The sequence below is a fragment of the Gopherus flavomarginatus genome, chromosome 16, assembly GCF_025201925.1.
Source record: "Gopherus flavomarginatus isolate rGopFla2 chromosome 16, rGopFla2.mat.asm, whole genome shotgun sequence".
NCBI lineage: Eukaryota > Metazoa > Chordata > Testudines > Testudinidae > Gopherus > Gopherus flavomarginatus.
Genome location: NC_066632.1, coordinates 1,471,333 through 1,498,255, shown reverse-complemented (window position 1 = coordinate 1,498,255; position 26,923 = coordinate 1,471,333). Strand labels below are relative to the sequence as shown.

Here is a 26,923-nt window from a genome sequence, read left to right as displayed (position 1 = left end):
AGAACCCAGGAGTCCTGGCTCCCAGCCCCCCCTGCTGTAACCCACCAGCCCCCACTCCCCTCCCAGAGCTGGGGAGAACCCAGGAGTCCTGGCTCCCAGTAACCACTGGGCCCCCTGGGGCCCACTTGGGCAGGAAGCCCCATCTCTGGGGCACCTCTCCCCACTGTGCCCAAGGCTCAGAGCCAGGCCCCCGCAGGGACCCCTCGGGCTCGGCGCTCACCGAGGAACGTGCTGGAAATGTACTCGGAGACCTGGTTTCCAGAGCGGCTCATCTCAGACAGGTGGGTGAGCTCACGGGTCAGCATTCTCTTGAACTGCCAAGGAGAAGGAGAAGGAGAAAGGGGCTCAGCGGGGCTGCAGGGAGCGAGTGTACACGGGTGTGCACATCACCGGCCAAGCTGAGCTGCACACTTCCTCTCACACACGTGTGCATGCTCCACTGTGCAAGCAAGGGGGCAAGCTGGTGTGCACGCTTTTCCACACCCGCTTTGCTGCACGGGCAAGACTCACAGGTGTGCACGCTTCCCCACACAAGCGAGCGTGAAAGTCACTGTCCATGTGTGCACGGGGACGCCTTGCTGTGCCTGTACACTGGCCTGTTGCACACACATCCTGCGTGGGAGCCCAGTGCCTGCATTTGCACACCTGCTCACTATGCATGTGAGCTACTGTTGTGCAAGGAGGCGTGATGCACAGTGCAAGGGTCTCGCCAGCGAGCTCCAGCCACCAGCACAGACACTCGCATGGAGCTGCAGGGCTAAGGGGAAGGGCCACCCCGCGATTGGGGCCCTGAGGCCCTGACCCCCCCTTACTCCTGGCTACTCCACACCAGCATCTGCCCAACTCCCCAGCATGGGGGAGAGGCTGGAGCCCGCCCTGCCCCCACCTCCTAGCGCTCCCCCCACCCCCCCGAGAACTCTCGTCCGAATAAACTCAAGGGATTTTTTGATCTAGGTTTGAATTTGGGGCACAGGGAGTGAGGGGAAGTGTCAGACCAGCACTTCCGGTGCCCCTCACTCCCGACTCGCAGCCACTCCTAGCCCAGCCCTGCCCCCCCCCAGCTCTGCCGGTGCCCCTCACTCCCGACCCGCAGCCCCTGCCAGCCGAGACCTGGGCTCCTCCCCTCCCCCCAGCTCTGCCGGTGCCCCTCACTCCCAACCCACAGCCCCTGCTAGCCGAGACCTGGGCTCCCCCAGTCCTGCTGATGTCCGTAACCCGGACCAGCTGGACTCTGCTCTAGGTATTAATTCACCCCGCCGCTGATCCCCTCCCAGGCCAAGACCCCCTCTAGAGAGGCAGGTCTTACCTGGACAGCCAGAAGGTGTTTAAGGCCTGGCATGGTGGCCAGCTCTGGTGCTCCCTCCTCCGGCCCTATGCCCGAGCCCGCAGGCCACTGCCGGGGGCTGGGGATTCCAGCCCAGCCTCTCCAGACCCCCCGACCCAGGAGACTCGGCCCGGCATTCCCAGGCAGCGCAGCCCGGAGCCGGCTGCTCGGGGGACTGGGAAGCAGCCGCTGGCTCAGGCTTTCCTGGCAAAGTGAGTCCAGGGGAGGGTGGGTCACGCTCCTGGCACAGAGCCCTCCCCGGAGAGGCTGCGGCTCAGGACAGGAGCCCCACAGCTGGAACTGGCCAACAGGGAAACAGCGATGTACCCCTCCCTCCAGGGAATCCCCGGAGATCAACAGGAGACCTGGAGAGAACCCAGGAGTCCTGGCCAGTCCCCCTGCCCCCGCCTTGGGCCACTATAACCACATGCCCCTACTCCCCTCCCCGAGCCTGAGAGAGAACCCAGGAGTCCGGGCTCCCAGCCCCCCTGCTCTAACCCACCAGCCACCACTCCCTTCCCAGATCCGGGAGAGAACCCAGGAGTCCGGCTCCCAGCCCCGCCCCCCCCAACCACTAGACCCCACTCCCCTCCCAGAGCCAGAGCTGGGGAGAGAACCCAGGAATCCTGAGGGGCTGATGCTGGTGTTAAACAGGCTCAAAATCAAAGGGGGGGTTGGGGACTAGGGGCTCCCCTGCCCCCACTTTAAAGTCCCCTTTGTCCTTCAGCAGCTCTGGATGCTGCTCCTGCCTGGAGCTGGCCTGTGGCTGGTGACTCATCCCGGAGCCGGCTGCACTCACAGCCAGAGGCCTCTGCTTTTGTGGGGGGTGGGGGGTGTTCTCCCTGGCTCTCCCTGTCCCCGCCCTCCTCGAGTCCCCATTCTGCTCCCCCAGGCCGGGCGATGGGGGGCAGGGGGCTCTGCCTCTGGCTGTGAGCCCAGCTGGGCCAGGGCCTGGACTGGGGGGGAGGTGATCTGCAGGGCCCGTCCCAGACCCCAGTGGCAGGAGGGGTCGGGGGGGTGCAGCAGCCAGCCCCAGAATGGGAACGGGGGGGCAGCTCTCCCTCAGTACTGCCTATGTGGGAGGGGTCACTGCATTGCCTGCACGCCCCACAGGGCGGCCAGCAATGGCAGGACCCCCGCCCCTCACACAGCGCGGCCGGGGGGGGGGGGGCACAACAGCAGAGGGAACCCAGGAGTCCTGGCTCCCAGCCCCACTGCTCTGAGCCCAGACCACAGGCTGAGCGGGGGGCAGCGGGCTCCATACCCCCCAGCCTGCGGGCACAGGGGGTCTCCCTCAGTTGTGCCTCCCCGAAGTGGGGTCCCAAAGGCCACTCCCAGCTTGGGGACACCCCCAAACTCCCCTCTCCCTCGCTCAGACCCAGCTCCCCTCCCCCATCGCCCCCCCATCCTTCACGTCACACAGAAACAAAAGCAGGACAGTGGGACAGGCGAGCCCCCCAGCCAATCAGGGCACCGCAGCCCAATCTCCATAGCGACAGGAGTCTCCTTAGCAACTGCCCCATCAGCAGCCTGTGCACAGACTCTGGGTCTCCCAAAGGGGGGGCGTTAACCCCTTCCATCCCAGCCTCACGTACCCCTCACCTGCTGCCACCCCGGTGCTCCTCACTCCCGACCCGCAGCCCCCACCAGCCCAGCCCTGGGCTCCCCTCCCCGTCGGTGCCCCTCACTCCCGACCCGCAGCCCCCACGAGTCCAGCCCTGGGCTCCCCTCCCCGCCCAGTGCCCCTCACTCCCAACCCACAGCCCCCACGAGTCCACCCCTGGACTCCCCTCCCCGCCCAGTGCCCCTCACTCCCAACCCACAGCCCCCACGAGTCCACCCCTGGGCTCCCCTCCCCGCCCGGTGCCCCTCACTCCCGATCCGCAGCCCCCAGTCCAGCCCTGGGCTCCCCTCCCCACCCGGTGCCCCTCACTCCCGATCCGCAGCCCCCACGAGTCCAGCCCTGGGCTCCCCTCCCCACCCGGTGCCCCTCACTCCCGATCCGCAGCCCCCACGAGTCCAGCCCTGGGCTCCCCTCCCCGCCCGGTGCCCCTCACTCCTGATCCGCAGCCCCCAGTCCAGCCCTGGGCTCCCCTCCCCACCCGGTGCCCCTCGCTCCCGATCCGCAGCCCCCACGAGTCCAGCCCTGGGCTCCCCTCCCCACCCGGTGCCCCTCACTCCCGATCCGCAGCCCCCACGAGTCCAGCCCTGGGCTCCCCTCCCAGCCCGGTGCCCCTCACTCCCAACCCGCAGCCCCCATGAGTCCAGCCCTGGGCTCCCCTCCCGCCTGGTGCCCCTCACTCCTGACCCGCAGCCCCCACGAGTCCAGCCCTGGGTTCCCCTCATCCCCCCGGTGCCCCTCACTCCTGACCCGCAGCCCCCACGAGTCCAGCCCTGGCTTCCCCTCCCAGCCCGGTGCCCCTCACTCCCAACCCGCAGCCCCCACGAGTCCAGCCCTGGGCTCCCCTCCCGCCTGGTGCCCCTCACTCCTGACCCGCAGCCCCCACGAGTCCAGCCCTGGGTTCCCCTCATCCCCCCGGTGCCCCTCACTCCTGACCCGCAGCCCCCACGAGTCCAGCCCTGGCTTCCCCTCCCAGCCCGGTGCCCCTCACTCCCAACCCGCAGCCCCCACGAGTCCAGCCCTGGGCTCCCCTCCCAGCCCGGTGCCCCTCACTTCTGACCCGCAGCCTCTGCCAGCCCAGTGCTGGGCTCCCCTCCCAGCCCGGTGCCCCTCACTTCTGACCTGCAGCCCCTGCCAGCCCAGCGCTGGGCTCCCCTCCCTGCCCGGTGCCCCTCACTCCCGATCCGCAGCCCCCAGTCCAGCCCTGGGCTCCCCTCCCCACCCGGTGCCCCTCGCTCCCGATCCGCAGCCCCCACGAGTCCAGCCCTGGGTTCCCCTCATCCCCCCGGTGCCCCTCACTCCTGACCCGCAGCCCCCACGAGTCCAGCCCTGGCTTCCCCTCCCAGCCCGGTGCCCCTCACTCCCAACCCGCAGCCCCCACGAGTCCAGCCCTGGGCTCCCCTCCCCGCCCGGTGCCCCTCACTCCCGACCTGCAGCCTCTGCCAGCCCAGCGCTGGGCTCCTCTCCCCGCCCGGTGCCCCTCACTCCCGACCTGCAGCCCCCTGCTATCCTAGCCCTGGGCTCCCCCCAAGAGCGCTAGGTGATTGGGTGCAGAGGGAGACAGGATGAGGGGGGTGTTAAGCAGCTGGGGACACCGGCTCCAATGCCGCCCCCTATTCAGCAACCCACACGTGAGACGAGTTTGTCGGGTCTCAGCACACCGGCCTCCCTCTCCCGCTGGGCCCCAGCTGGGCCCCACTGCTGCCCTGGAGCGTGTGGCCGTGGCAGAGGGCCCGACTTTAGCCTCCCGGCCAGCGCAGGCCGAGGCAGGCACAGAGATCTTCATCCAATGTGCCCGAAGTCGGGCATGAGCCGCACGCAGCAAATTAGGTCAAAATTGACACCAGAAAGCAGTGCTCCCCCCCTTCCGGCAGGGGGAGGGGTGCAGGAGCACAGTTGGGGGACAATGGCCTGGGAGGAGCAACCACCCAAGGGGCTCGGACACAGCAGTTGCTGTCCTTGGGGGACTGGGGCTGGGGGACGGGGCTGCGTCCCCACAGCTGGGAGAGGAGGACGGAGGGGGCTCAGATGGGAATGCCCACCCCAGCCCCACAGCGGGGAGGAGGACCCCCAGGGAAGAACCCCTCCCTGGCTCCCAGCCCGGAGGGTGGGGGACGCACGGTGAGCAGCCGTGGAGGCGCAGGGCAAGTGGCGGGCTGTGCCCCGCAGCTGCAATCAGGAAGGACCAAGCCTAGTGGATAGGGGGCAGGGGACTGGCAGGGTCCCTGGGCGCAGGGTGATACCCCAGACCCCAAGCTGTGTGTTCAATCCCCTGCCCCGAACACGGCCACAGCACCGGCCTCAGGTGCCCGAGGGGGGCAGGGGCTGTGGGCAGGGGTCTGAACCCTGTGTTGATGGCTGCGGGGGTGGGGGGGTGCTACAGGAACTGACCCCCCCAGCTGGTGCCTGAAGGGGCCAGGTGGGCTCAGTGCAAGAGGATGGGGTAGGCTAGAGCATCACACAGCTCCACAAAACCCTGTAACCATCACAACCTCCCTCTGGACACCTGCACAACACTCACCCCAACAACTCCTAACCAACACAACCCCCCTCAGGACACCTGCACAACACTCGCCCCAACACCCCCTAACCACCACAACTCCCTTCTGGACACCTGCACAACACTCACCCCAACAACTCCTAACCAACACAACCCCCCTCCGGACACCTGCACAACACTCGCCCCAACACCCCCTAACCACCACAACTCCCCTCCGGACACCTGCACAACACTTGCCCCAACACCCAGATACAACCACACACTCCGTGAGGGGTGCTCAGGACACACACAGGGTGTTTCTCTCTCTCTCTCTCACACACACACACACACACACACACACACACACACACACGGGGGGTGTTCAGGACATGGGGGGGTTCTCTGTCACACACACACACACGAGGGTGTTCAGGACATTGGGGGGGTTCTCTGTCTCTCTCTCTCTCACACACACACACACACGGGGGGTGTTCAGGACATGGGGGGGTTCTCTGTCACACACACACACACACACAAACGAGGGTGTTCAGGACATTGGGGGGTTCTCTGTCTCTCTCTCACACACACACACGCACAGGGAGGCGTTCAGGACATGGGGGGGCTCTCTGTCTCTCTCTCTCACACACACACGCGCACGGGGGGGTGTTCTCGGTCTCTCACACACATACATACACAGGGGGTTCTCAGGACACGGGGGGGCTCTCTCTCTCACGGTGCAGGGGGCACCAGGCCCGGGAGGCAGTGGTGCTGGCCGTGGGGCACTCGTGTGCGGAGCAGCGGCTGCACCAGTGTGACATTGTCATTAAGGCAGAAGGGCAAAATCACCCCCTCCCCCCCCATCACAGGCACCCCGGGCCCCCACGGCCATACCCAGCCCCCCCCAACTGCAGCCACTGGAGCGGCACATCCGCTCCCCCGAACCGGGCCCCCCTCCATGCCAGGCCAGGGGAGCTGCGGGCCCTGTCCCCCAGCCTCCCGGGGGCCGGCGTGGCAGAGGGGCAGAGCCGGGGTGTCCCAGCAGAGGGGCAGAGCCGGGGCATCCCAGCCCTGTCCCGTTATCTGGTCCCCCAGCCTCCCAGGGTCAGCATGGCAAAGGGGCAGAGCCGGGGCACCCCAGCCCTGTCGTTACCTGGTCCCCCAGCCTCCCGGGGGCCGGCGTGGCAGAGGGGCAGAGCCGGAGCGCCCCAGCCCTGTCGTTACCTCGTGCCCCAGCGTGGCAGAGTGGCAGAGCCGGGGCACCCCAGCCCTGTCGTTACCTGGTCCCCCAGCGTGGCAGAGGGGCAGAGCCGGGGCGCCCCAGCCCTGTCGTTACCTGGTGCCCCAGCGTGGCAGAGGGGCAGAGCCGGAGCGCCCCAGCCCTGTCGTTACCTGGTGCCCGAGCGTGGCAGAGGGGCAGAGCTGGGGCGCCCCAGCCCTGTCGTTACCTGGTGCCCCAGCGTGGCAGAGGGGCAGAGCCGGGGCGCCCCAGCCCTGTCGTTACCTGGTCCCCCAGCGTGGCAGAGGGGCAGAGCCGGGGCGCCCCAGCCCTGTCGTTACCTGGTCCCCCAGCGTGGCAGAGGGGCAGAGCCGGGGCGCCCCAGCCCTGTCGTTACCTGGTGCCCCAGCGTGGCAGAGGGGCAGAGCCGGAGCGCCCCAGCCCTGTCGTTACCTGGTGCCCGAGCGTGGCAGAGGGGCAGAGCTGGGGCGCCCCAGCCCTGTCGTTACCTGGTCCCCCAGCGTGGCAGAGGGGCAGAGCCGGGGCGCCCCAGCCCTGTCGTTACCTGGTGCCCCAGCGTGGCAGAGGGGCAGAGCCGGGGCGCCCCAGCCCTGTCGTTACCTGGTGCCCCAGCGTGGCAGAGGGGCAGAGCCGGGGCGCCCCAGCCCTGTCGTTACCTGGTGCCCCAGCGTGGCAGAGGGGCAGAGCCGGGGCGCCCCAGCCCTGTCGTTACCTGGTCCCCCAGCGTGGCAGAGGGGCAGAGCCGGGGCGCCCCAGCCCTGTCGTTACCTGGTCCCCCAGCGTGGCAGAGCCGGGGCGCCCCAGCCCTGTCGTTACCTGGTGCCCCAGCGTGGCAGAGGGGCACAGCCGGGGCGCCCCAGCCCTGTCGTTACCTGGTCCCCCAGCGTGGCAGAGGGGCAGAGCCGGGGCGCCCCAGCCCTGTCGTTACCTGGTCCCCCAGCGTGGCAGAGCCGGGGCGCCCCAGCCCTGTCGTTACCTGGTCCCCCAGTGTGGCAGAGCCGGGGCGCCCCAGACCTGTCGTTACCTGGTGCCCCAGCGTGGCAGAGGGGCAGAGCCGGGGCGCCCCAGCCCTGTCGTTACCTGGTCCCCCAGCGTGGCAGAGCCGGGGCGCCCCAGCCCTGTCGTTACCTGGTCCCCCAGTGTGGCAGAGCCGGGGCGCCCCAGCCCTGTCGTTACCTGGTGCCCCAGCGTGGCAGAGGGGCAGAGCCGGGGCGCCCCAGCCCTGTCGTTACCTGGTCCCCCAGCGTGGCAGAGGGGCAGAGCGGGGGCGCCCCAGCCCTGTCGTTACCTGGTCCCCCAGCGTGGCAGAGCCGGGGCGCCCCAGCCCTGCCGTTACCTGGTCCCCCAGCGTGGCAGAGGGGCAGAGCCGGAGCGCCCCAGCCCTGTCGTTACCTGGTCCCCCAGTGTGGCAGAGCTGGGGCGCCCCAGCCCTGTCGTTACCTGGTGCCCCAGCGTGGCAGAGGGGCAGAGCCGGGGCGCCCCAGCCCTGTCGTTACCTGGTCCCCCAGCGTGGCAGAGCTGGGGCGCCCCAGCCCTGTCGTTACCTGGTCCCCCAGTGTGGCAGAGCCGGGGCGCCCCAGCCCTGTCGTTACCTGGTGCCCCAGCGTGGCAGAGGGGCAGAGCCGGGGCGCCCCAGCCCTGTCGTTACCTGGTCCCCCAGCGTGGCAGAGGGGCAGAGCGGGGGCGCCCCAGCCCTGTCGTTACCTGGTCCCCCAGCGTGGCAGAGGGGCAGAGCCGGAGCGCCCCAGCCCTGTCGTTACCTGGTCCCCCAGCGTGGCAGAGGGGCAGAGCCGGGGCGCCCCAGCCCTGTCATTACCTGGTCCCCCAGCGTGGCAGAGGGGCAGAGCCGGGGTGCCCCAGCCCTGTCGTTACCTGGTCCCCCAGCGTGGCAGAGGGGCAGAGCGGGGGCGCCCCAGCCCTGTCGTTACCTGGTGCCCCAGCGTGGCAGAGCCGGGGCGCCCCAGCCCTGTCGTTACCTGGTCCCCCAGTGTGGCAGAGCCGGGGCGCCCCAGCCCTGTCGTTACCTGGTGCCCCAGCGTGGCAGAGGGGCAGAGCCGGGGCGCCCCAGCCCTGTCGTTACCTGGTCCCCCAGCGTGGCAGAGGGGCAGAGCGGGGGCGCCCCAGCCCTGTCGTTACCTGGTCCCCCAGCGTGGCAGAGCCGGGGCGCCCCAGCCCTGCCGTTACCTGGTCCCCCAGCGTGGCAGAGGGGCAGAGCCGGAGCGCCCCAGCCCTGTCGTTACCTGGTCCCCCAGTGTGGCAGAGCTGGGGCGCCCCAGCCCTGTCGTTACCTGGTGCCCCAGCGTGGCAGAGGGGCAGAGCCGGGGCGCCCCAGCCCTGTCGTTACCTGGTCCCCCAGCGTGGCAGAGCTGGGGCGCCCCAGCCCTGTCGTTACCTGGTCCCCCAGTGTGGCAGAGCCGGGGCGCCCCAGCCCTGTCGTTACCTGGTGCCCCAGCGTGGCAGAGGGGCAGAGCCGGGGCGCCCCAGCCCTGTCGTTACCTGGTCCCCCAGCGTGGCAGAGGGGCAGAGCGGGGGCGCCCCAGCCCTGTCGTTACCTGGTCCCCCAGCGTGGCAGAGGGGCAGAGCCGGAGCGCCCCAGCCCTGTCGTTACCTGGTCCCCCAGCGTGGCAGAGGGGCAGAGCCGGGGCGCCCCAGCCCTGTCGTTACCTGGTCCCCCAGCGTGGCAGAGGGGCAGAGCCGGGGTGCCCCAGCCCTGTCGTTACCTGGTCCCCCAGCGTGGCAGAGGGGCAGAGCGGGGGCGCCCCAGCCCTGTCGTTACCTGGTGCCCCAGCGTGGCAGAGCCGGGGCGCCCCAGCCCTGTCGTTACCTCGTCCCCCAGCGTGGCAGAGGGGCAGAGCCGGGGCGCCCCAGCCCTGTCGTTACCTGGTCCCCCAGCGTGGCAGAGGGGCAGAGCCGGGGCGCCCCAGCCCTGTCGTTACCTGGTCCCCCAGCATGGCAGAGGGGCAGAGCGGGGGCGCCCCAGCCCTGTCGTTACCTGGTCCCCCAGCGTGGCAGAGGGGCAGAGCCGGGGCGCCCCAGCCCTGTCGTTACCTGGTCCCCCAGCGTGGCAGAGGGGCAGAGCGGGGGCGGCCCAGCCCTGTCGTTACCTGGTCCCCCAGCCTCCCGGGGGCCGGCGTGGCAGAGGGGCAGAGCCGGGGCGCCCCAGCCCTGTCGTTACCTGGTGCCCCAGCCTCCCGGGGGCCGGCGTGGCAGAGGGGCAGAGCCGGGGCGCCCCAGCCCTGTCGTTACCTGGTGCCCCAGCCTCCCGGGGGCCGGCGTGGCAGAGGGGCAGAGCCGGGGCGCCCCAGCCCTGTCGTTACCTGGTGCCCGAGCGTGGCAGAGGGGCAGAGCGGGGGCGCCCCAGCCCTGTCGTTACCTGGTCCCACCAGCCGACCAGCCATGGCTTCGCGCACGTCTCACAGAAGAAATCCACCAAGGGCATCTTCCGAGCTGCCCGGCGGGCGGCTCCCCGGCTCAGGGCACCCACCCGCCCGTCTCTCCTGCCGGCGGGGGGGTTAATGCCCCGGGGCCCTCTCTGCCCCTGGCATGGCGAGAGGGGGAGAGCGCCCCCGGGCTGCCCCTCACATGGCCGCGGCCCCCCGCCCGGGGCGGGCACGGGGGGCACCCAGCCGGGGAGCAGCGGGCCGAGGCAAGGGGCTGCCAGCCAGCGCTGCCCGTACTGCAGAGCAGCAGAGCTACCCACAGTGCACCGCCGCCCGGCTCCCCGCGCCCCCCCGCCCGCCAGCCCGAGCCGGGGGAGGAGCCGGAGCCTCCCCCCTCCCCCCCCGGCAGCAGGCCCCAGCGCCGCCCCTCCCGGGTACCCGGGCACGTCCCTCCCTCCGCCCCCCCGTCTCCCGGGGCGACGGCGCCTCCTCCCGCAGCCACAGCCGCAGCGTTGCCTGGCGCCCGCCTGTCACTGCGGGGCTGGGGGGGGGGCCTGCTGCTCGGAGCTGGGGCCCCAGGGGGGAGGGGAGACACTGGGGGGTTGGGGGGGGACCCTGCTGCTCGGAGCTGGGGCCCCAGGGGGGAGGGGAGAAGCTGCGGGGCTGGGGGGGGGAAGAGACCCTGCTGCTCGGAGCTAGGGGTCCCGGGGGGGAGGGCAGACGCTGCAGGGCTGGGGGGGGACCCTGCTGCTCGGAGCTGGGGCCCCGGGGGGGGAGGGGAGACACTGGGGGGTTGGGGGGGGACCCTGCTGCTCGGAGCTGGGGCCCCGGGGGGGGAGGGGAGATGCTGCGGGGGGGGGCAGGGACCCTGCTGCTCGGAGCTGGGGCCCCGGGGGGGGAGGGGAGACGCTGTGGGGCTGGGGGGGGACCCTGCTGCTCGGAGCTAGGGCCCCGTGGGGGAGGGCAGACGCTGCAGGGCTGGGGGGGGGGACCCTGCTGCTCTGAGCTAGCGTCCCGGGGGGGACGGGAGACGCTGCGGGGGGCGGCAGGGACCCTGCTGCTTGGAGCTGGGGCCTCGGGGGGGGAGACACTGTGGGGCTGGGGGGGGCCCTGCTGCTCAGAGCTGGGGCCCTGGAGGGGAGGGGAGACACTGCGGGGGGGGGCAGGGACACTGCTGCTCAGAGCTGGGGCCCCCGGGGGGAGGGGAGATGCGGCGGGGGGGGCAGGGACCCTGCTGCTCGGAGCTGGGGCCCCAGGGGGGAGGGGAGATGCTGCGGGGGGGGGCAGGGACCCTGCTGCTTGGAGCTGGGACCCTGGGGGGGGAGGGGAGACGCTGCGGGGGGGCAGGGACCTTGCTGCTCGGAGCTGGGGCCCCAGGGGGGAGGGGAGATGCTGCGGGGCTGGGGGGGGGGCCTGCTGCTCGGAGCTGGGGCCCCGGGGGGGGAGGGGAGACGCTGCGGGGCTGGGGGGGGGACCCTGCTGCTCGGAGCTGGGGCCCCAGGGGGGAGGGGAGATGCTGCGGGGGGGGGCAGGGACCCTGCTGCTTGGAGCTGGGACCCTGGGGGAGAGGGAAGACACTGTGGGGCTGGGGGGGGCCTGCTGCTCGGAGCTGGGGCCCCGGGGGGGAGGGGAGACGCTGCGGGGCTGGGGGGGGGACCCTGCTGCTCGGAGCTAGGGGTCCCGGGGGGGAGGGGAGACACTGCGGGGGGGGCAGGGACCCTGCTGCTCGGAGCTGGGGCCCCAGGGGGGAGGGGAGATGCTGCGGGGGGGGCAGGGACCCTGCTGCTCGGAGCTGGGGCCCCAGGGGGGAGGGGAGACGCTGTGGGGCTGGGGGGGGACCCTGCTGCTCGGAGCTGGGGCCCCGGGGGGGAGGAGAGACGCTGCGGGGCTGGGGGGGGACCCTGCTGCTCGGAGCTAGGAGTCCCGGGGGGGAGGGGAGACACTGCGGGGGGGGGGGGGCAGGGACCCTGCTGCTCAGAGCTGGGGCCCCAGGGGGGAGGGGAGACGCTGTGGGGGGGCAGGGACCTTGCTGCTCAGAGCTGGGGCCCCAGGGGGGAGGGGAGACGCTGCGGGGGGGCAGGGACCTTGCTGCTCAGAGCTGGGGCCCCAGGGGGGAGGGGAGACGCTGTGGGGCTGGGGGGGGACCCTGCTGCTCGGAGCTGGGGCCCCGGGGGGGAGGGGAGACGCTGTGGGGCTGGGGGGGGACCCTGCTGCTCGGAGCTGGGGCCCCGGGGGGGAGGGGAGACGCTGCGGGGCTGGGGAGGGACCCTGCTGCTCAGAGCTAGGGGCCCGGGGGGGAGGGGAGACGCTGCGGGGGGGGGCAGAGACCCTGCTGCTGGGAGCTGGGGCCCAGGAGATTGGGGGAGGGGGGAGCTAACCCAGAGCTCCTGGCCCCACGGCTCCAACCTGACTCCCCTTCCAGAGCCAAAGTCGAACCCAGGAGTCCTGGTTCTGGACCATGTTTCTCCCCCTCCAAGAGGAGGGTCTAGTGGGGTCGCTGTGGTGGAGCAGGGCCTGTCTGGGTGGGGGAGGGAGAGCAGGGGGTGACTTTAGGGGAGGGACAGGACCTAGGCCTGTAACCTGAGCCAGGTGGTGGGGGGTCAGCACCTTGGCCCGGGAAGCTGGACAAAGGAAGGGGCCAGCTGCAGGGGAGTTAGGTCAGTTTCAGTTTCGGTTTTGGGCTGGGTGGTGGGAATTCAGGGGATCCCAAGCTGGGATCCAAGCGCCCTGAACCCCCAGAAGGACTCGACTGAGGGGTCCTGACTGTGCCTGCAAGCTCTGCTGTAACCTGTGTTCCTGTTGTCCAATAAACCTTCTGTTTTCCTGGCTGGCTGAGAGTCACTGGGGGTCCCAGGAAGAGGGGTGCAGGGCCGGACTCCCCCACACTCCGTGACAGTTGGGGAGTTGGGGGGGAGCCAGGACTCCTGGGTTCTATCCCCAGTTCGGGGGGAAGTGGGGTCCAGTGGCTAGAGGACAGGCCTGGGCAGTAGGGCCCGAGACGGGAATGGAACCCAGGTGTCCTGACGACATGGGCAGAAATGTGTCAAGTAAACAGCCCCTCCCCCTTTCCTGTTTACCCCTCCCCATTGCCAGCCCCCCAGCTGGGTCCAGCCCCCTTTCTCGCAGCACCCAGAACCAAGCCACCCAGATAACCCCCCCCTCCACACGGACCCTCCCGCATCTCAGATCCTCCCCGTTTCCATGCCAACGCCGCCCCCGGGGGGCACAGTGGGAGGATCCCCGAGGTGAGATCGGAGGGGAGCAGCCGGAGGCAGAGACAGCACACCTGGGTCATTGCAACGGGCTCGCCCGCCTGCCTGCCCGGCCACGGGGCCACATCCCTGCCCGCCTGCCTGCCCGGCCACGGGGCCACACCCCTGCCCGCCTGCCTGCCCGGCCACGGGGCCACACCCCTGCCCGCCTGCCTGTCCGGCCACGGGGCCACCTGCCTGCCCGGCCATGGGGCCACACCCCTGCCCGCCTGCCTGCCCACCCACGGGCCTGCCTGCCCGGCCACGGGGCCACCTGCCTGCCCGGCCATGGGGCCACACCCCTGCCTGCCTGCCCGGCCACGGGGCCGCACCCCTGCCTGCCTGCCTGCCCAGCCACGGGGCCACCTGCCTGCCCGGCCATGGGGCCACACCCCTGCCCGCCTGCCTGCCCGGCCACGGGGCCACACCCCTGCCCGCCTGCCTGTCCGGCCACGGGGCCCCAGCCCTGCCAGCCTGCCTGCCCACCCACGGGCCTGCCTGCCCAGCCACGGGGCCACCTGCCTGCCCGGCCACGGGGCCGCACCCCTGCCTGCCTGCCTGCCCAGCCACGGGGCCACCTGCCTGCCCAGCCACGGGGCCACCTGCCTGCCCAGCCACGGGGCCACCTGCCTGCCCGGCCATGGGGCCACACCCCTGCCCGCCTGCCTGTCCGGCCACGGGGCCGCACCCCTGCCTGCCTGCCTGCCCACCCACGGGCCTGCCTGCCCGGCCACGGGGCCACCTGCCTGCCCGGCCACGGGGCCACACCCCTGCCCGCCTGCCTGTCCAGCCACGGGGCCGCACCCCTGCCTGCCTGCCTGCCCACCCACGGGCCTGCCTGCCCGGCCACGGGGCCACCTGCCTGCCCGGCCATGGGGCCGCACCCCTGCCTGCCTGCCTGCCCAGCCACAGGCCTGCCTGCCCGGCCACGGGGCCACCTGCCTGCCCGGCCATGGGGCCACACCCCTGCCCGCCTGCCTGTCCGGCCACGGGGCCGCACCCCTGCCTGCCTGCCTGCCCACCCACGGGCCTGCCTGCCCGGCCACGGGGCCACCTGCCTGTCCGGCCATGGGGCCGCACCCCTGCCTGCCTGCCTGCCCAGCCACGGGCCTGCCTGCCCAGCCACGGGGCCACCTGCCTGCCCGGCCACGGGGACGCCTGCCTGCCCGGCCATGGGGCCGCACCCCTGCCGCCTGCCTGCCCGGCCACGGGGCCACACCCCTGCCCACCTGCCTGTCCGGCCACGGGGCCCCAGCCCTGCCCGCCTGCCTGTCCGGCCACGGGGCCGCACCCCTGCCTGCCTGCCTGCCCACCCACGGGCCTGCCTGCCCAGCCACGGGGCCACCTGCCTGCCCGGCCATGGGACCACATCCCTGCCCGCCTGCCTGTCCGGCCACGGGGCCGCACCCCTGTCCGGCCACGGGGCCGCCTGCCTGCCCGGCCATGGGGCCGCACCCCTGCTCGCCTGCCTGCCCAGCCGCGGGGCCGCACTCCTGCCTTCCTGCCCAGCCACGGGGCCGCACCCCTGCCCGCCTGCCTGTCCACCCACGGGCCCGCCTGACTGCCCGGCCACGGGGCCGCACTCCTGCCTGACTGCCCGGCCACGGGGCCGCACCCCTGCCTGCCTGCCCAGCCACGGGGCCGCACCCCTGCCTAGCCGCAGGGACACCTGCCTGCCCAGCCATGGGACCACCTGCCTGCCCGGCCACGGGGCCGCACCCGTGCTCGCCTGCCTGCCCGGCCACAGGGCCGCACCCCTGCCTGCCTGCCTGCCCAGCCGCGGGGCCACCTGCCTGCCCAGCCACGAGGCCGCATCCCTGCCTGCCTGCCTGCCCAGCCGCGGGGCCACCTGCCTGCCTGCCTGTCCGGCCACGGGGCCGCACCCCTGCCTGCCTGCCTGCCCACCCACGGGCCTGCCTGCCCAGCCATGGGGCCACCTGCCTGCCCAGCCATGGGGCCACCTGCCTGCCCGGCCATGGGGCCACACCCCTGCCCGCCTGCCTGTCCGGCCACGGGGCCGCACCCCTGCCTGCCCACCCACGGGGCCACCTGCCTGCCCGGCCATGGGGCCACACCCCTGCCCGCCTGCCTGTCCGGCCACGGGGCCGCACCCCTGCCTGCCTGCCTGCCCACCCACGGGCCTGCCTGCCCGGCCACGGGGCCACCTGCCTGCCCGGCCATGGGGCCACCTGCCTGCCCGGCCATGGGGCCACACCCCTGCCCGCCTGCCTGTCCGGCCACGGGGCCACCTGCCTGCCCGGCCATGGGGCCACACCCCTGCCCGCCTGCCTGTCCAGCCACGGGGCCGCACCCCTGCCCGCCTGCCTGTCCGGCCACGGGGCCCCAGCCCTGCCCGCCTGCCTGTCCAGCCACGGGGCCGCACCCCTGCCTGCCTGCCTGCCCACCCACGGGCCTGCCTGCCCAGCCACGGGGCCACCTGCCTGCCCGGCCATGGGGCCACACCCCTGCCCGCCTGCCTGCCCACCCACGGGCCTGCCTGCCCGGCCACGGGGCCACCTGCCTGCCCGGCCATGGGGCCACACCCCTGCCCGCCTGCCTGTCCGGCCATGGGGCCGCACCCCTGCCCGCCTGCCTGTCCGGCCACGGGGACGCCTGCCTGCCCGGCCATGGGGCCGCACCCCTGCCGCCTGCCTGTCCGGCCACGGGGCCGCACTCCTGTCCAGCCACGGGGCCACCTGCCTGCCCGGCCACGGGGCCACACCCCTGCCCACCTGCCTGTCCGGCCACGGGGCCCCAGCCCTGCCCGCCTGCCTGTCCGGCCACGGGGCCGCACCCCTGCCTGCCTGCCTGCCTGCCCACCCACGGGCCTGCCTGCCCAGCCACGGGGCCACCTGCCTGCCCGGCCATGGGACCACATCCCTGCCCGCCTGCCTGTCCGGCCACGGGGCCGCACCCCTGTCCGGCCACGGGGCCGCCTGCCTGCCCGGCCATGGGGCCGCACCCCTGCTCGCCTGCCTGCCCAGCCGCGGGGCCGCACTCCTGCCTTCCTGCCCAGCCACGGGGCCGCACCCCTGCCCGCCTGCCTGTCCACCCACGGGCCCGCCTGACTGCCCGGCCACGGGGCCGCACTCCTGCCTGACTGCCCGGCCACGGGGCCGCACCCCTGCCTGCCTGCCCAGCCACGGGGCCGCACCCCTGCCTAGCCGCAGGGACACCTGCCTGCCCAGCCATGGGACCACCTGCCTGCCCGGCCACGGGGCCGCACCCGTGCTCGCCTGCCTGCCCGGCCACAGGGCCGCACCCCTGCCTGCCTGCCTGCCCAGCCGCGGGGCCACCTGCCTGCCCAGCCACGAGGCCGCATCCCTGCCTGCCTGCCTGCCCAGCCGCGGGGCCACCTGCCTGCCTGCCTGTCCGGCCACGGGGCCGCACCCCTGCCTGCCTGCCTGCCCACCCACGGGCCTGCCTGCCCAGCCATGGGGCCACCTGCCTGCCCAGCCATGGGGCCACCTGCCTGCCCGGCCATGGGGCCACACCCCTGCCCGCCTGCCTGTCCGGCCACGGGGCCGCACCCCTGCCTGCCCACCCACGGGGCCACCTGCCTGCCCGGCCATGGGGCCACACCCCTGCCCGCCTGCCTGTCCGGCCACGGGGCCGCACCCCTGCCTGCCTGCCTGCCCACCCACGGGCCTGCCTGCCCGGCCACGGGGCCACCTGCCTGCCCGGCCACGGGGCCGCACCCGTGCTCGCCTGCCTGCCCGGCCACGGGGCCGCACCCCTGCCTGCCCAGCCGCGGGGCCACCTGCCTGCCCAGCCACGAGGCCGCATCCCTGCCTGCCTGCCTGCCCAGCCGCAGGGCCACCCACCTGCCCAGCCACGGGGCCACACACCTGCCCGCCTGCCTGCCCAGCCGCGGGGCCACCTGCCTGCCCAGCCACGGGGCCGCACCCCTGCCTGCTTGCCCAGCCATGGGGCCGCACCCCTGCCTGCCTGCCTGCCTAGTCACGGGGATACGTGCTTGCCCAGCCACGGGGCTGCACTCCCGCCCGCCTGCCCGGCCGTGGGGCCACCTGCCTGCCCGGCCACGGGGCCGCACCCCTGCCCGCCTGCCCAGCCGTGTGGCCACCTGTCTGCCTGGCCACGGGGCTGCACCCCTGCCCGCCTGCCTAGTAGCAGGGACATCTGCCTGCCCGGCCAAGGGGTCGCACCCCTTCCTGCTTGCCCAGCCACGTGGCCACCTCCCTGCCCGGCCACGGGGCCACCTGCCTGCCCAGCCATGGGGCCGCACCGCTGCTCGCCTGCCCAGCCGTGGGGCCGCCTGCCTGCCCGGACACGGGACCGCACCCGTTCCCACCTGCCCAGCCACGAGGTCGCACCCCTGCCCGCCTGCCCAGCCACGGGGCCGCCCGCCTCCCAGCCACGGGGCCGCCTGCCTGCCCAGCCATGGGGCCGCACCCCTGCCTGCCTGCCCGGCCACGGGGCCACCTGCCTGCCCGCCCGCCCGCCCAGCCACGGGGCCGCACCCCTGCCTGCCTGCCCGGCCACGGGGCCGAACCCCTGCCTGCCTGCCCAGCAACAGGGCCACCTGCCTGCCCGGACACGGGGCCGCATCCTTGCCCGCCTTCCAAGCCACGGGGCTGCCCGCCTGCCTGCCCAGCCATGGGGCCACCCGCCTGCCCAGCCACGGGGCTGTGATGCAGTAGGGACTGTCTGTGTGGGGAGTGGGAGAGCAGGGGGGGACTTTAGGAGATGGACAATGCCAGGGCCTGTAACCTGAGCTAGGTAAGGGAGGGGAAAGGTCAAACACCTTTGCCCGGGAAGGGGACAAAGGAAGGGAGTGGCAGGAGGGAAGCAGTTTGAGTTTGGGCTTGGGGCTGTGTGGGCGGAATTCAGGGTATCCTAGCTAGGATCCAAGCACCCTGAAAGCCCAGAAGGACTCGGTGGAGGGGTCCTGACTGTGCCTGCAAGCTCGGCTGTAACCTGTGTTCCTGTTGTCCAATAAACCTTCTGTTTTACTGGCTGGCTAAGAGTCACTGTGGGTCCCAGGAAGAGGGGTGCAGGGCCGGACTCCCTCACACTCCGTGACAGGGGCCACACCCCTGCCTAGACATGAGGCCGCCTGCCCGCCCGTGCCCACACAGACACTGGGCCGCACCCCTGCCCAGACATGGGGCCACACCCCTGCTTGCGTGCCCAGACATGGGGCCACCCGCCCACTCCTGCTCAGACACAGGGCCGCCCACCTGCCCAGACACGGGGCCGCCTGCCGGCCCATGTGCCCAGACATGGGGCCGCCCACCCACCCACGCCCGCTCAGACACAGGGCCACATGCCCACCCAAACATGGGGCCGCACCCCTGCCCGCCTTGCCAGCCATGGGGCCACCCGCCTGCCCAGCCACGGGGCTGCCCACCCACTCATCCAAGCCCGCCCAGCCCCGGGGGCCGTGCCCCTGCCCACACCTGCCCAGCCCCAGGGCCATGCCCCTGCCCACCTGCCCAGCCATGGGGCCGTCCACCCGCCCAGACACGGGGCCGCATCCCTGCCTGCCTGCCCAGTCATGGGGCCACTCGCCTGCTCAGACACGGTGCTGCCCACCCACCCACGCCCACCCAGACACAGGGCCATGCCCCTGCCCACACCCGCCCAGCCACGGGGCCGTGCCCCTGCCCACACCTGCCCAGGCCCGGGGCTGCACAATGGCCTGGAGACAGGGCCATGAACCCACACGCGCTCGTTCAGACCCAGGGCCACATGCACAGACCCAGAGACAGAGCCACGCACACTCAACCCTGGACACACCACACTTGTGCCTTGGCATACCAGGCTGTGAGGATGCACAACTGGGCACACGCCCATCCAGACACCATCTCCATTTCAGGCACTCACCCAGCTCGCTCAGCCCCTGACATCACCCCCAGTTCCCCCAGAGCTGGGTGCAGTCTCCCACTTCCTGCCACAGCAGCTCAGTCTGTTGCTGCGTCTCGATGGGTATCCCACCACTCAACCAGCTCTCACTGCCAAAGCAAAATCTACCCAGAAGGCACCTGGCCCAGGCTGGGCATGGGAGCTCCGGCCCCTGGACCCCAGCACCAATGCTGTGACCGCACAACCTCACACAGACTCTCCTGAGTCACTGGGCACAGTCCTGCAGCAGGGAGTCCCACTGCTCCCCAGAACGGGGCTGGTGGCCACATGACCAGCCCACCCCCTGGGATCCGGCCAGGCACAGGTCCCACCCATCCCTCCTCATTTGCATACGACCTTGTGGGAACCCAGAGCCAACCCATAAAAGCACCACACACGCGATGCTGGTTCCTAGCCAGGTAGCCACAGTGAAGGGTGTCTTAGAAACAGGGGATGGGCAGGCGGGGGGGGTGGGAATTCATATGGGGAAAGACTTGGATGGGTGGGGATGCAAGAGATTGGACGGATGGATAAAATCGGAGGAAGGGACGGACAGGCAGATGGAGGGGTAGATGGATGGACGGACAGACAGGCAGACAAGGATGGTGGATGGAGGGATGGATGGACAGGCAGACGGAGGGGTGGACGGATGGACAGACAGGCAGATGGAGGGGTGGATGGATGGAAGGACGGATGGATAGGCAGACGGAGGGGTGGATGGATGGACGGACGGACGGACAGGCAGACGGGGGGGTGGATGGATGGATGGACAGGTAGATGGGGGTGATGGATGGAGGGATGGATGGACAGGCAGACAGGGGGGATGGATGGAGGGATGGATGGACAGGCAGACGGAGGGGTGGATGGATGGATGGACGGACATACAGGCAGACAAGGGTGGTGGATGGAGGGATGGATGGACAGGCAGACGGGGGTGGTGGATGGATGGATGGACAGGTAGATGAGGGTGGTGGATGGAGGGATGGACAGGCAGATGGGGGTGATGGATGGAGGAATGGATGGACAGGCGATGAAGGTGGTGGATGGAGGGATTGACGGACAGGCAGACGAAAGGGTAGATGGACGGACAGAGCAGAAGGGGGTAGTGGGTGGATGGATTGATGGACAGGCAGATGGAGGGGTGGATGGAGGGACGGACGGACAGGCAGACAGAGGCGTAGATGGATGGACGGACAGGCAGATGGATTTGTGCAGGGATGACGGAGGATGGACGGGCAGACAAGAGTGGGGTGGAGGGATGGACAGGGCGAGAGAGGTGGTGGATGGACGGACAGGCAGACGGGGGTGGTGGATGGACGGACAGGCAGAGGGGTTTCTGTGGAGATGGATGGAGGGATAGACAGACAGGCAGATGGGGGTGGTGGATGGATGGACAGGCAGGTGTGGGTGGTGGTGGATGGAGGGATGGACGGACAGGCAGATGGGGATGGGGTGGAGGGATGGACAGGCAGAGAGAGGTGGTGGATGGACGGACAGGCAGGAGGGTTTCTGTGAGGATGGATGGAGGGATGGACGGACAGGCAGACGGGTTTGTGCGGGTATGACGGAGGATGGACAGGCAGATGGGGGGGGTGGATGGATGGACAGGCAGACGGGTTTGTGTGGGGATGACAGAGGATGGACGGATGGACAGGCAGACGGGGGTGGTGGATGGACGGACAGGCAGACGGGGGTGGTGGATGGAGGGATGGATGGACAGGCAGACGGGTTTGTGCGGGTATGACGGAGGATGGACAGGCAGATGGGGGGGGTGGATGGATGGACAGGCAGACGGGTTTGTGTGGGGATGACAGAGGATGGACGGACGGACAGGCAGACGGGGGTGGTGGATGGACGGACAGGCAGACGGGGGTGGTGGATGGAGGGATGGATGGACAGGCAGACGGGTTTGTGCGGGGATGACAGAGGATGGACAGATGGACAGGCAGATGGGGGTGATGGATGGACGGACAGGCAGACAGGGGTGGGGTGGATGGACAGACAGGCAGACGGGGGTGGGGTGGATGGACGGACAGGTAGATGGGGGTGATGGATGGACAGACAGGCAGCCGGGGGTGGTGGATGGACAGACAGGCAAACGGGTTTCCATGGGGATGGACGGATAGGCAGACGGGGGTGATGGATGGAGCGATGGACAGGCAGAGAGAGGTGGTGGATGGATGGACAGGCAGATGGAGGTGATGGATGGACGGACGGGCAGATGGGTTTCTGTGGGGATGAATGGACAGGCAGACTGGGGTGGTGGATGGATGGACAGGCAGACGGGTTTCCATGAGGATGAACGGACAGGCTGAGGGAGGTGGTGGATGGAGGGATAGGCAGACGGGGGTGGTGGATGGAGCGATGGACAGGCAGAGAGAGGTGGTGGATGAATGGACAGGCAGATGGGGATGATGGATGGACGGACAGGCAGACGGGTTTCCATCGGGATGAACGGACAGGCAAACTGGGATGGTGGATGGATGGACAGGCAGATGGGAATGATCGATGGACGAGCAGACGGGTTTCCGTGGGGATGAATGGACAGGCAGACTGGGGTGGTGAGTGGACGGACAGGCAAACTGGGGTGATGGATGGACGGACAGGCAGAAGGGTTTCCACTGGGATGAACGGACAGGCAGCCTGGGGTGGTGGATGGACGGACAGGCAGACGGGGGTGACGGATGGATGGACAGGCAGAAGGGTTTCCATCGGGATGAACGGACAGGCAGACTGGGGTGGTGGATGGACGGACAGGCAGACAGGGGTGACGGATGGATGGACAGGCAGAAGGGTTTCCACTGGGATGAACGGACAGGCAGACTGGGGTGGTGGATGGACGGACAGGCAGACAGGGGTGACGGATGGATGGACAGGCAGAAGGGTTTCCATCGGGATGAACGGACAGGCAGACTGGGGTGGTGGATGGACGGACAGGCAGACGGGAGTGACGGATGGATGGACAGGCAGAAGGGTTTCCATCGGGATGAACAGACAGGCAGACTGGGGTGGTGGATGGACGGACAGGCAGACGGGGGTGACGGATGGATGGACAGGCAGAAGGGTTTCCATCGGGATGAACAGACAGGCAGACTGGGGTGGTGGATGGACGGACAGGCAGACAGGGGTGACGGATGGATGGACAGGCAGAAGGGTTTCCATCGGGATGAACGGACAGGCAGACTGGGGTGGTGGATGGACGGACAGGGCAGAGGGAGGTGGCGGATAGAGGGACAGGCAGACGGAGCAGTGAATGGAGGGATGGACGGACAGGCAGACAGAGGGGTGAATGGAGGGATGGAGGGACAGGCAGACGGGGGTGATGGAGGGACAGACAGGCAGACGGGTTTCTGTGGGGATGGACGGACAGGCAGACGGAGAGGTGAATGGAGGGATGAACGGACAGGCAGACGGGGTGATGGACGGACAGGGAGACAGGTTTCCATGGGGATGGACGGAGGGGGCAGGACACAGGAAGGGACAGACACCGGGCCCAGCGCCCGCCCCCACTCTGGGGCGCCCGGCCTGGCGCTGGGGGGCAGTCCTACCTTGTTTGACGCCATCTCGCTGACCGAGCGGTAGGTCTGGATTGTCTCCAGCTGGTCCAGGCACCAGTCCAGCTCCTCCAGGGTCTCCTTGGCCAGCTGCTGGTAGGTCTCCTCTGGGGAACAGAACTGCTGCTGTGAGCACCGACCAGGTTAGGGGCCCATGGGGTCAGAGGGGCCTGGGGGAGCTGCCCCCTAGCTGAGGCCAGCAGCGCCCACCTGCATGCGGCAGGGGGCTGGGAGTGGGGTGTAGTGGTTGGAGCGGGGAGGTGGAGGAGTGGGAGCCAGGACTCCTGGGTTCTATCCCAGCTCTGATGCTAACTCCTCATCAACCGTGGTAGAGCCAGCCCTCTCTGCCTCAGTTCCCCCCTGTAACCAGTCCCCCCCACCCCCAACCTCCTAGAGTGGGGGTGAGCCACCAGATCCCAGAGACGTGGTGCCGAGGGCCCCCAGGCAGGGGTGGGGGGCCCCCATTCCCGGCTCCTCCCCCAGCGCAGGGCGACACTTACCTGACAGCATCGCCTTGCAGAAGGTCGGCTGGCTGCCCACAGGGGACCTCCTGGGGGGGCAAGAACAGACAGAGGTTCAGCCACCCGCCCTCCACAGGCCCTGGGGGGCAGGAACAGCACAGGTAGGGTGGGGCCGGGAGCAGGCAGGTGCAGGGCCTTTGCCAGCCCCACACTGCCCAGGGAGGCGCCTCCCTCCTGCCCCCTTTCTCCCTGGCTGCGAATCAGGCCACTTGAGGACGCTCAGCGGGGCTCATGGGGCCCCGGGTGGGATCCCTGCAGCAAGGTTGGGGAGCAGACTGGGGGGCTGGGACTAGTCCCTCAAAAGGAAGGTGATTTACCAGGTGTGTATGTGGGGGGGGCCACACTGGGGGGGCTGGGCTGGGCTACAGGCAACAGAGGGAGGGCTCTGGAGGTTGAAGAGCGGCTAGCCAAGAACTCCAAACGTGATAACAAAATGTGTTTTTAGTACATCAGAAGCAGGAAGCTAAACAACCAGTGGGGCTTCAAGGAGCACTTGAAGACGATAAAGTCACCATGGAGAAACTAAATGGATTCTTTGCTTCAGTCTTCACGGTTGAGGATGATAGGGAGATTCCCAAACCTGAGCCGGCTTTTGTAGGTGACAAATCTGAGGAACTGTCACAGATGGAAGTGTCACTAGAGGAGGTTTTGGAATTAATCGATAAACTCAACATTAACAAGTCACCGGGACCAGATGGCATTCACCCAAGAGTGCTGAAAGAACTCAAATGTGCAGTTGCGGAACTATTAACTAGGGTTTGTAACCTGTCCTTTAAATTGGCTTCGGTGCCCAATGACTGGAAGTTAGCTAATGTAACGCCAATATTTAAAAAGGGCTCTAGAGGTGATCCCGGCAATTACAGACCGGTAAGTCTAACGTCAGTACCGGGCAAATTAGCCGAAACAATAGTTAAGAATAAAATTGTCAGACACAGAGAAAAACATAAACTGTTGAGCAATAGTCAGCATGGGAAATCGTGTCTTATTAATCTATTAGAGTTCTTTGAAGGGGTCAACAAACATGTGGACAAGGGGGCAGGCAGCAGAGAAGGGGGCTGGCACCTCAGGGGGCAAAGAAGGGGGGTTGGGGTCCCAGAGGGCAGAGAAGGGGACCTGGCACCCCCAGGGGGCAGAGAAGGGGGTTGGGGTCCCACAGGGCAGAGAAGAGGGGTTGACACCCCCGGGGAGAAGGGGGGCTGGCGCCCTGGGGGGCAGAGAAGGGGGCCTGGCGCCGCCAGGGGGCAGAGAAGGGGGTTGGGATCCCAGGGGACAGAGAAAGGGGGCTGACACCCCCGGGGGGCAGAGAAGGGGGGCTGGCGCCCCGGGGGGCAGAGAAGGGGGGCTGGCGCCCCGGGGGGCAAAGAAGGGGGTTGGGGTCCCAGGGGGCAGAGAAAAGGGGCTGACACCCCCAGGGGGCAGAGAAGAGAGGCCGGCACCCTGGGGGGCAGAGAAGGGGGTTGGGGTCCCAGGGGGTAGAGAAGGGGGGCTGAGGCGTGGGGCAAAGAAGGGGGGGCTGGTGCCCCAGGGGGCAGAGAAGGGGGTTGCAGTCCCAGGGGGCAGAGAAGGGGGGCTGAGGCGTGGGGCAAAGAAGGGGGGCTAGTGCCCCAGGGGGCAGAGAAGGGGGGCAGGGTCCCAGGGGGCAGAGAAGGGGGGCAGAGGCAGGGGGGCAAAGAAGGGGGGCTGGCGCCCCGGGGGGCAGAGAAGGGGGGCGGGGTCCCAGGGGGCAGAGAAGGGGGGCTGGCGCCCTGGGGGTCACTCACTTGTTGGACGTTGGGGTCGGGACGTTGGCCAGGATGGAGAAGTTGTTCCTCACGCTGCGCAGACTGGCCAGCACCTGCAGGGAGACGAGGGTCAGGGCTGGAGCTAGGAGGCTGGGGGGGGACGACCCCTCCCTGCCATGGGACCCGCAACCCTGGGGCCTTTCTGGGCTGGAGCCTGCACCAGAAGTTGGGCTGTTCCCGCCCGCCCAGCCCAGGCTATGGGGCTGGCCCAGCTCCCCTCCAGCTGGGACCCAGCTCGGCCGCACCCCCAGGGCCGGCAGTGCCGTTGGGGGCCACGTGCCACCCAACCAGCGGCAGTGAGGAGCGACCGCCCTGGGGCTGGGCTTCCCCAGGGCAGCTGGGGGGTAGCGGCGTGTCTCCGACTGGGCTCAGCACCAGAGGGCTGCCCCCGTGACCCCCCCGGGCTCTGGGGGTGGGGGCCGGTCAGTCTGATCGCCCCTGGACTGGTGACCCCTTGGTGAAGGTCGCGGGGGGGGGGGGGGGCTGGAGCCAGGAACAGGCTGTGGGGTGGGGGCGAGGGGGAAGATGACACAGGACCGGGCCCAAGACAGGCAATCCCTGGTGAGGGGGGTGCGGGCAGATCCCCTGAGCCCACAACTAACAGCCCCCCCTCATGCAGGGGCTGGCACCCACCTGGGCGAAGGGTGTCACGATCAGGTCCTCCGTGTGCCTGCAGGGCAGAGAAACCAGACAGGGTGAGCGACGGGCCCCCTCTCACGTCCTGGGGCTAGCTCCGGGGAGGGGGGGCTGTGCTGGGGGGAGAGCGCTGCGCCAGGTCTGCGCCAGGGAGCTCTGTGCCAGGGGGGCTCTGTGCCGAGGGGGCTGCGCCAGGGAGCTCTGTGCCAGGGGGGCTCTGTGCCGAGGGGGCTGCACCAGGGAGCTCTGTGCCAGGGAGGCTCTGTGCCGAGGGGGCTATGTGCTGGGGGGGGGGCTGCACCAGGGAGCTCTGTGCCAGGGGGGCTCTGTGCCGAGGGGGCTGTGCCAGGGAGGCTCTGTGCCGAGGGGGCTATGTGCTGGGGGGGGGGCTGCACCAGGGAGCTCTGTGCCAGGGGGGCTCTGTGCCGAGGGGGCTGTGCCAGGGAGCTCTGTGCCAGGGGGGCTCTGTGCTGAGGGGGCTGCGCCAGGGAGCTCTGTGCCAGGGGGGCTCTGTGCCGAGGGGGCTGCGCCAGGGGGGCTCTGTGCCAGGGGGGCTCTGTGCCAAGGGGGCTATGTGCTGTGGGGGGCTGCACCAGGGAGCTCGGTGCCAGGGGGGCTCTGTGCCGAGGGGGCTATGCGTGGGGGGGGCTGCACCAGGGAGCTCTCTGCTGGGGGGGTTCTGTGTCGGGGGAGCTGTGCCAGGGAGCTTGGTGCCGGGGGGGGGTTCTCCGTGCCAGGGGGGCTTCGCCAGGGAGCTCAGTGCCTGGAGGGCTCTGTGCCAGGGGGGCTGCGCCAGGGAGCTTGGTGCCAGGGGGGCTCTGTGCCAGGGGGGCTCCGTGCTGCACTGGGCACCGTGTGGCTATGCTGGGCATTGCACAAGGGCTGTTGCCTCATTCACAGACTGAGGGGGGGCAGAGTTGTAAGGGAGGGGGAGAGGCAGAGTCTGGGCATAAGGCCCTGGGGGTGTGCTTGGGGGGCAGAGGAATGATCGGGGCAGCAGGGGGAAATGGGGCAGGGCTCCAGGGAGGGTTTGGGGGGGCAGGGCTCCGGGGGGCCTCTGGGGGGGACAGAGGGGAAATGGGGCAGGGCTCTGCGGGGACACAGGGCTCCGGGGGGGCAGGGCTCTGGGGAGGGTTCGGGGGAGCAGGGCTCTGGGGGGACACAGGGCTCCAGGGGGGCAGGGCTCTGGGGAGGGTTCGGGGGAGCAGGGCTCCGGAGGGGCTCCAGGGGGGACAGGGCTCCAGGGGGCACAGGGCTGCAGGGGATTTGGGGCT

General features: G+C 70.3%; 2 protein-coding genes and 1 long non-coding RNA gene across 15 annotated transcripts in view; 1 reads left to right on the top strand and 2 right to left on the bottom strand.

The window, feature by feature from the left end:
• The window catches only part of PDE4A (phosphodiesterase 4A), a 126,566-nt gene that overhangs the window by 16,489 nt on the left and 83,154 nt on the right, over positions 1-26,923 (bottom strand). The window contains exons 3-7 of one of the 3 annotated variants that reach the window (XM_050924819.1): positions 25,647-25,683; positions 24,993-25,066; positions 23,212-23,261; positions 22,706-22,818; positions 221-314 (exon numbers count right to left, since the gene is read on the bottom strand). In XM_050924819.1, the coding sequence (XP_050780776.1) occupies positions 221-314; positions 22,706-22,818; positions 23,212-23,261; positions 24,993-25,066; positions 25,647-25,683 (368 nt within the window). Of the gene's footprint in view, positions 1-220; positions 315-1,306; positions 1,672-10,034; positions 10,147-22,705; positions 22,819-23,211; positions 23,262-24,992; positions 25,067-25,646; positions 25,684-26,923 lie in introns of those variants that run through there. The other 2 variants (XM_050924820.1, XM_050924818.1) reach the window with 2 other exon arrangements.
• Positions 7,890-10,017, bottom strand: LOC127035236 (uncharacterized). Of its 7 annotated transcripts, none has more exons than XR_007769619.1 (8): positions 9,766-10,017; positions 9,654-9,709; positions 9,382-9,437; positions 9,158-9,213; positions 8,742-8,797; positions 8,534-8,589; positions 8,310-8,365; positions 7,890-7,949 (listed from the first exon to the last, which is right to left on the bottom strand). It is a non-coding gene; the product is annotated as an uncharacterized LOC127035236 (long non-coding RNA). The 7 variants fall into 7 exon arrangements; XR_007769618.1 differs by lacking the exon at positions 9,654-9,709 and adding an exon at positions 9,542-9,597; XR_007769623.1 differs by lacking the exons at positions 8,310-8,365; positions 9,654-9,709 and adding an exon at positions 9,542-9,597.
• On the top strand, positions 20,056-22,531 carry LOC127035218 (uncharacterized PE-PGRS family protein PE_PGRS20-like). Of its 5 annotated transcripts, XM_050924840.1 has the most exons (7): positions 20,056-20,091; positions 20,194-20,481; positions 20,595-20,654; positions 20,812-20,889; positions 20,974-21,146; positions 22,106-22,375; positions 22,453-22,531. In XM_050924840.1, exons 1-7 carry the CDS (start codon positions 20,062-20,064, stop codon positions 22,478-22,480), a joined length of 927 nt encoding a protein of 308 aa, XP_050780797.1. In that variant the 5' UTR covers positions 20,056-20,061; the 3' UTR covers positions 22,481-22,531. The 5 variants fall into 5 exon arrangements, 1 of the variants encoding a protein (XP_050780797.1); XR_007769600.1 differs by lacking the exons at positions 20,056-20,091; positions 20,194-20,481; positions 20,595-20,654; positions 20,812-20,889 and adding an exon at positions 21,478-21,595 and having other exon boundaries at positions 20,975-21,326; positions 22,013-22,375; XR_007769602.1 differs by lacking the exons at positions 20,056-20,091; positions 20,194-20,481; positions 20,812-20,889; positions 20,974-21,146 and having other exon boundaries at positions 20,587-20,706; positions 22,013-22,375; positions 22,453-22,529.

Coding starts and splice junctions, on each gene's coding strand:
- LOC127035218 (XM_050924840.1), top strand. CDS start 20,062: ATGGAGGGATGGATGGACAGGCAGACGGGG. Junction 20,890..20,973: donor ATGGACAGGCAGACGGGTTT/GTGCGGGTATGA, acceptor GGGATGACAGAG/GATGGACGGACGGACAGGCA. Junction 21,147..22,105: donor GACAGGCAGACAGGGGTGGG/GTGGATGGACAG, acceptor GGCAGACGGGAG/TGACGGATGGATGGACAGGC.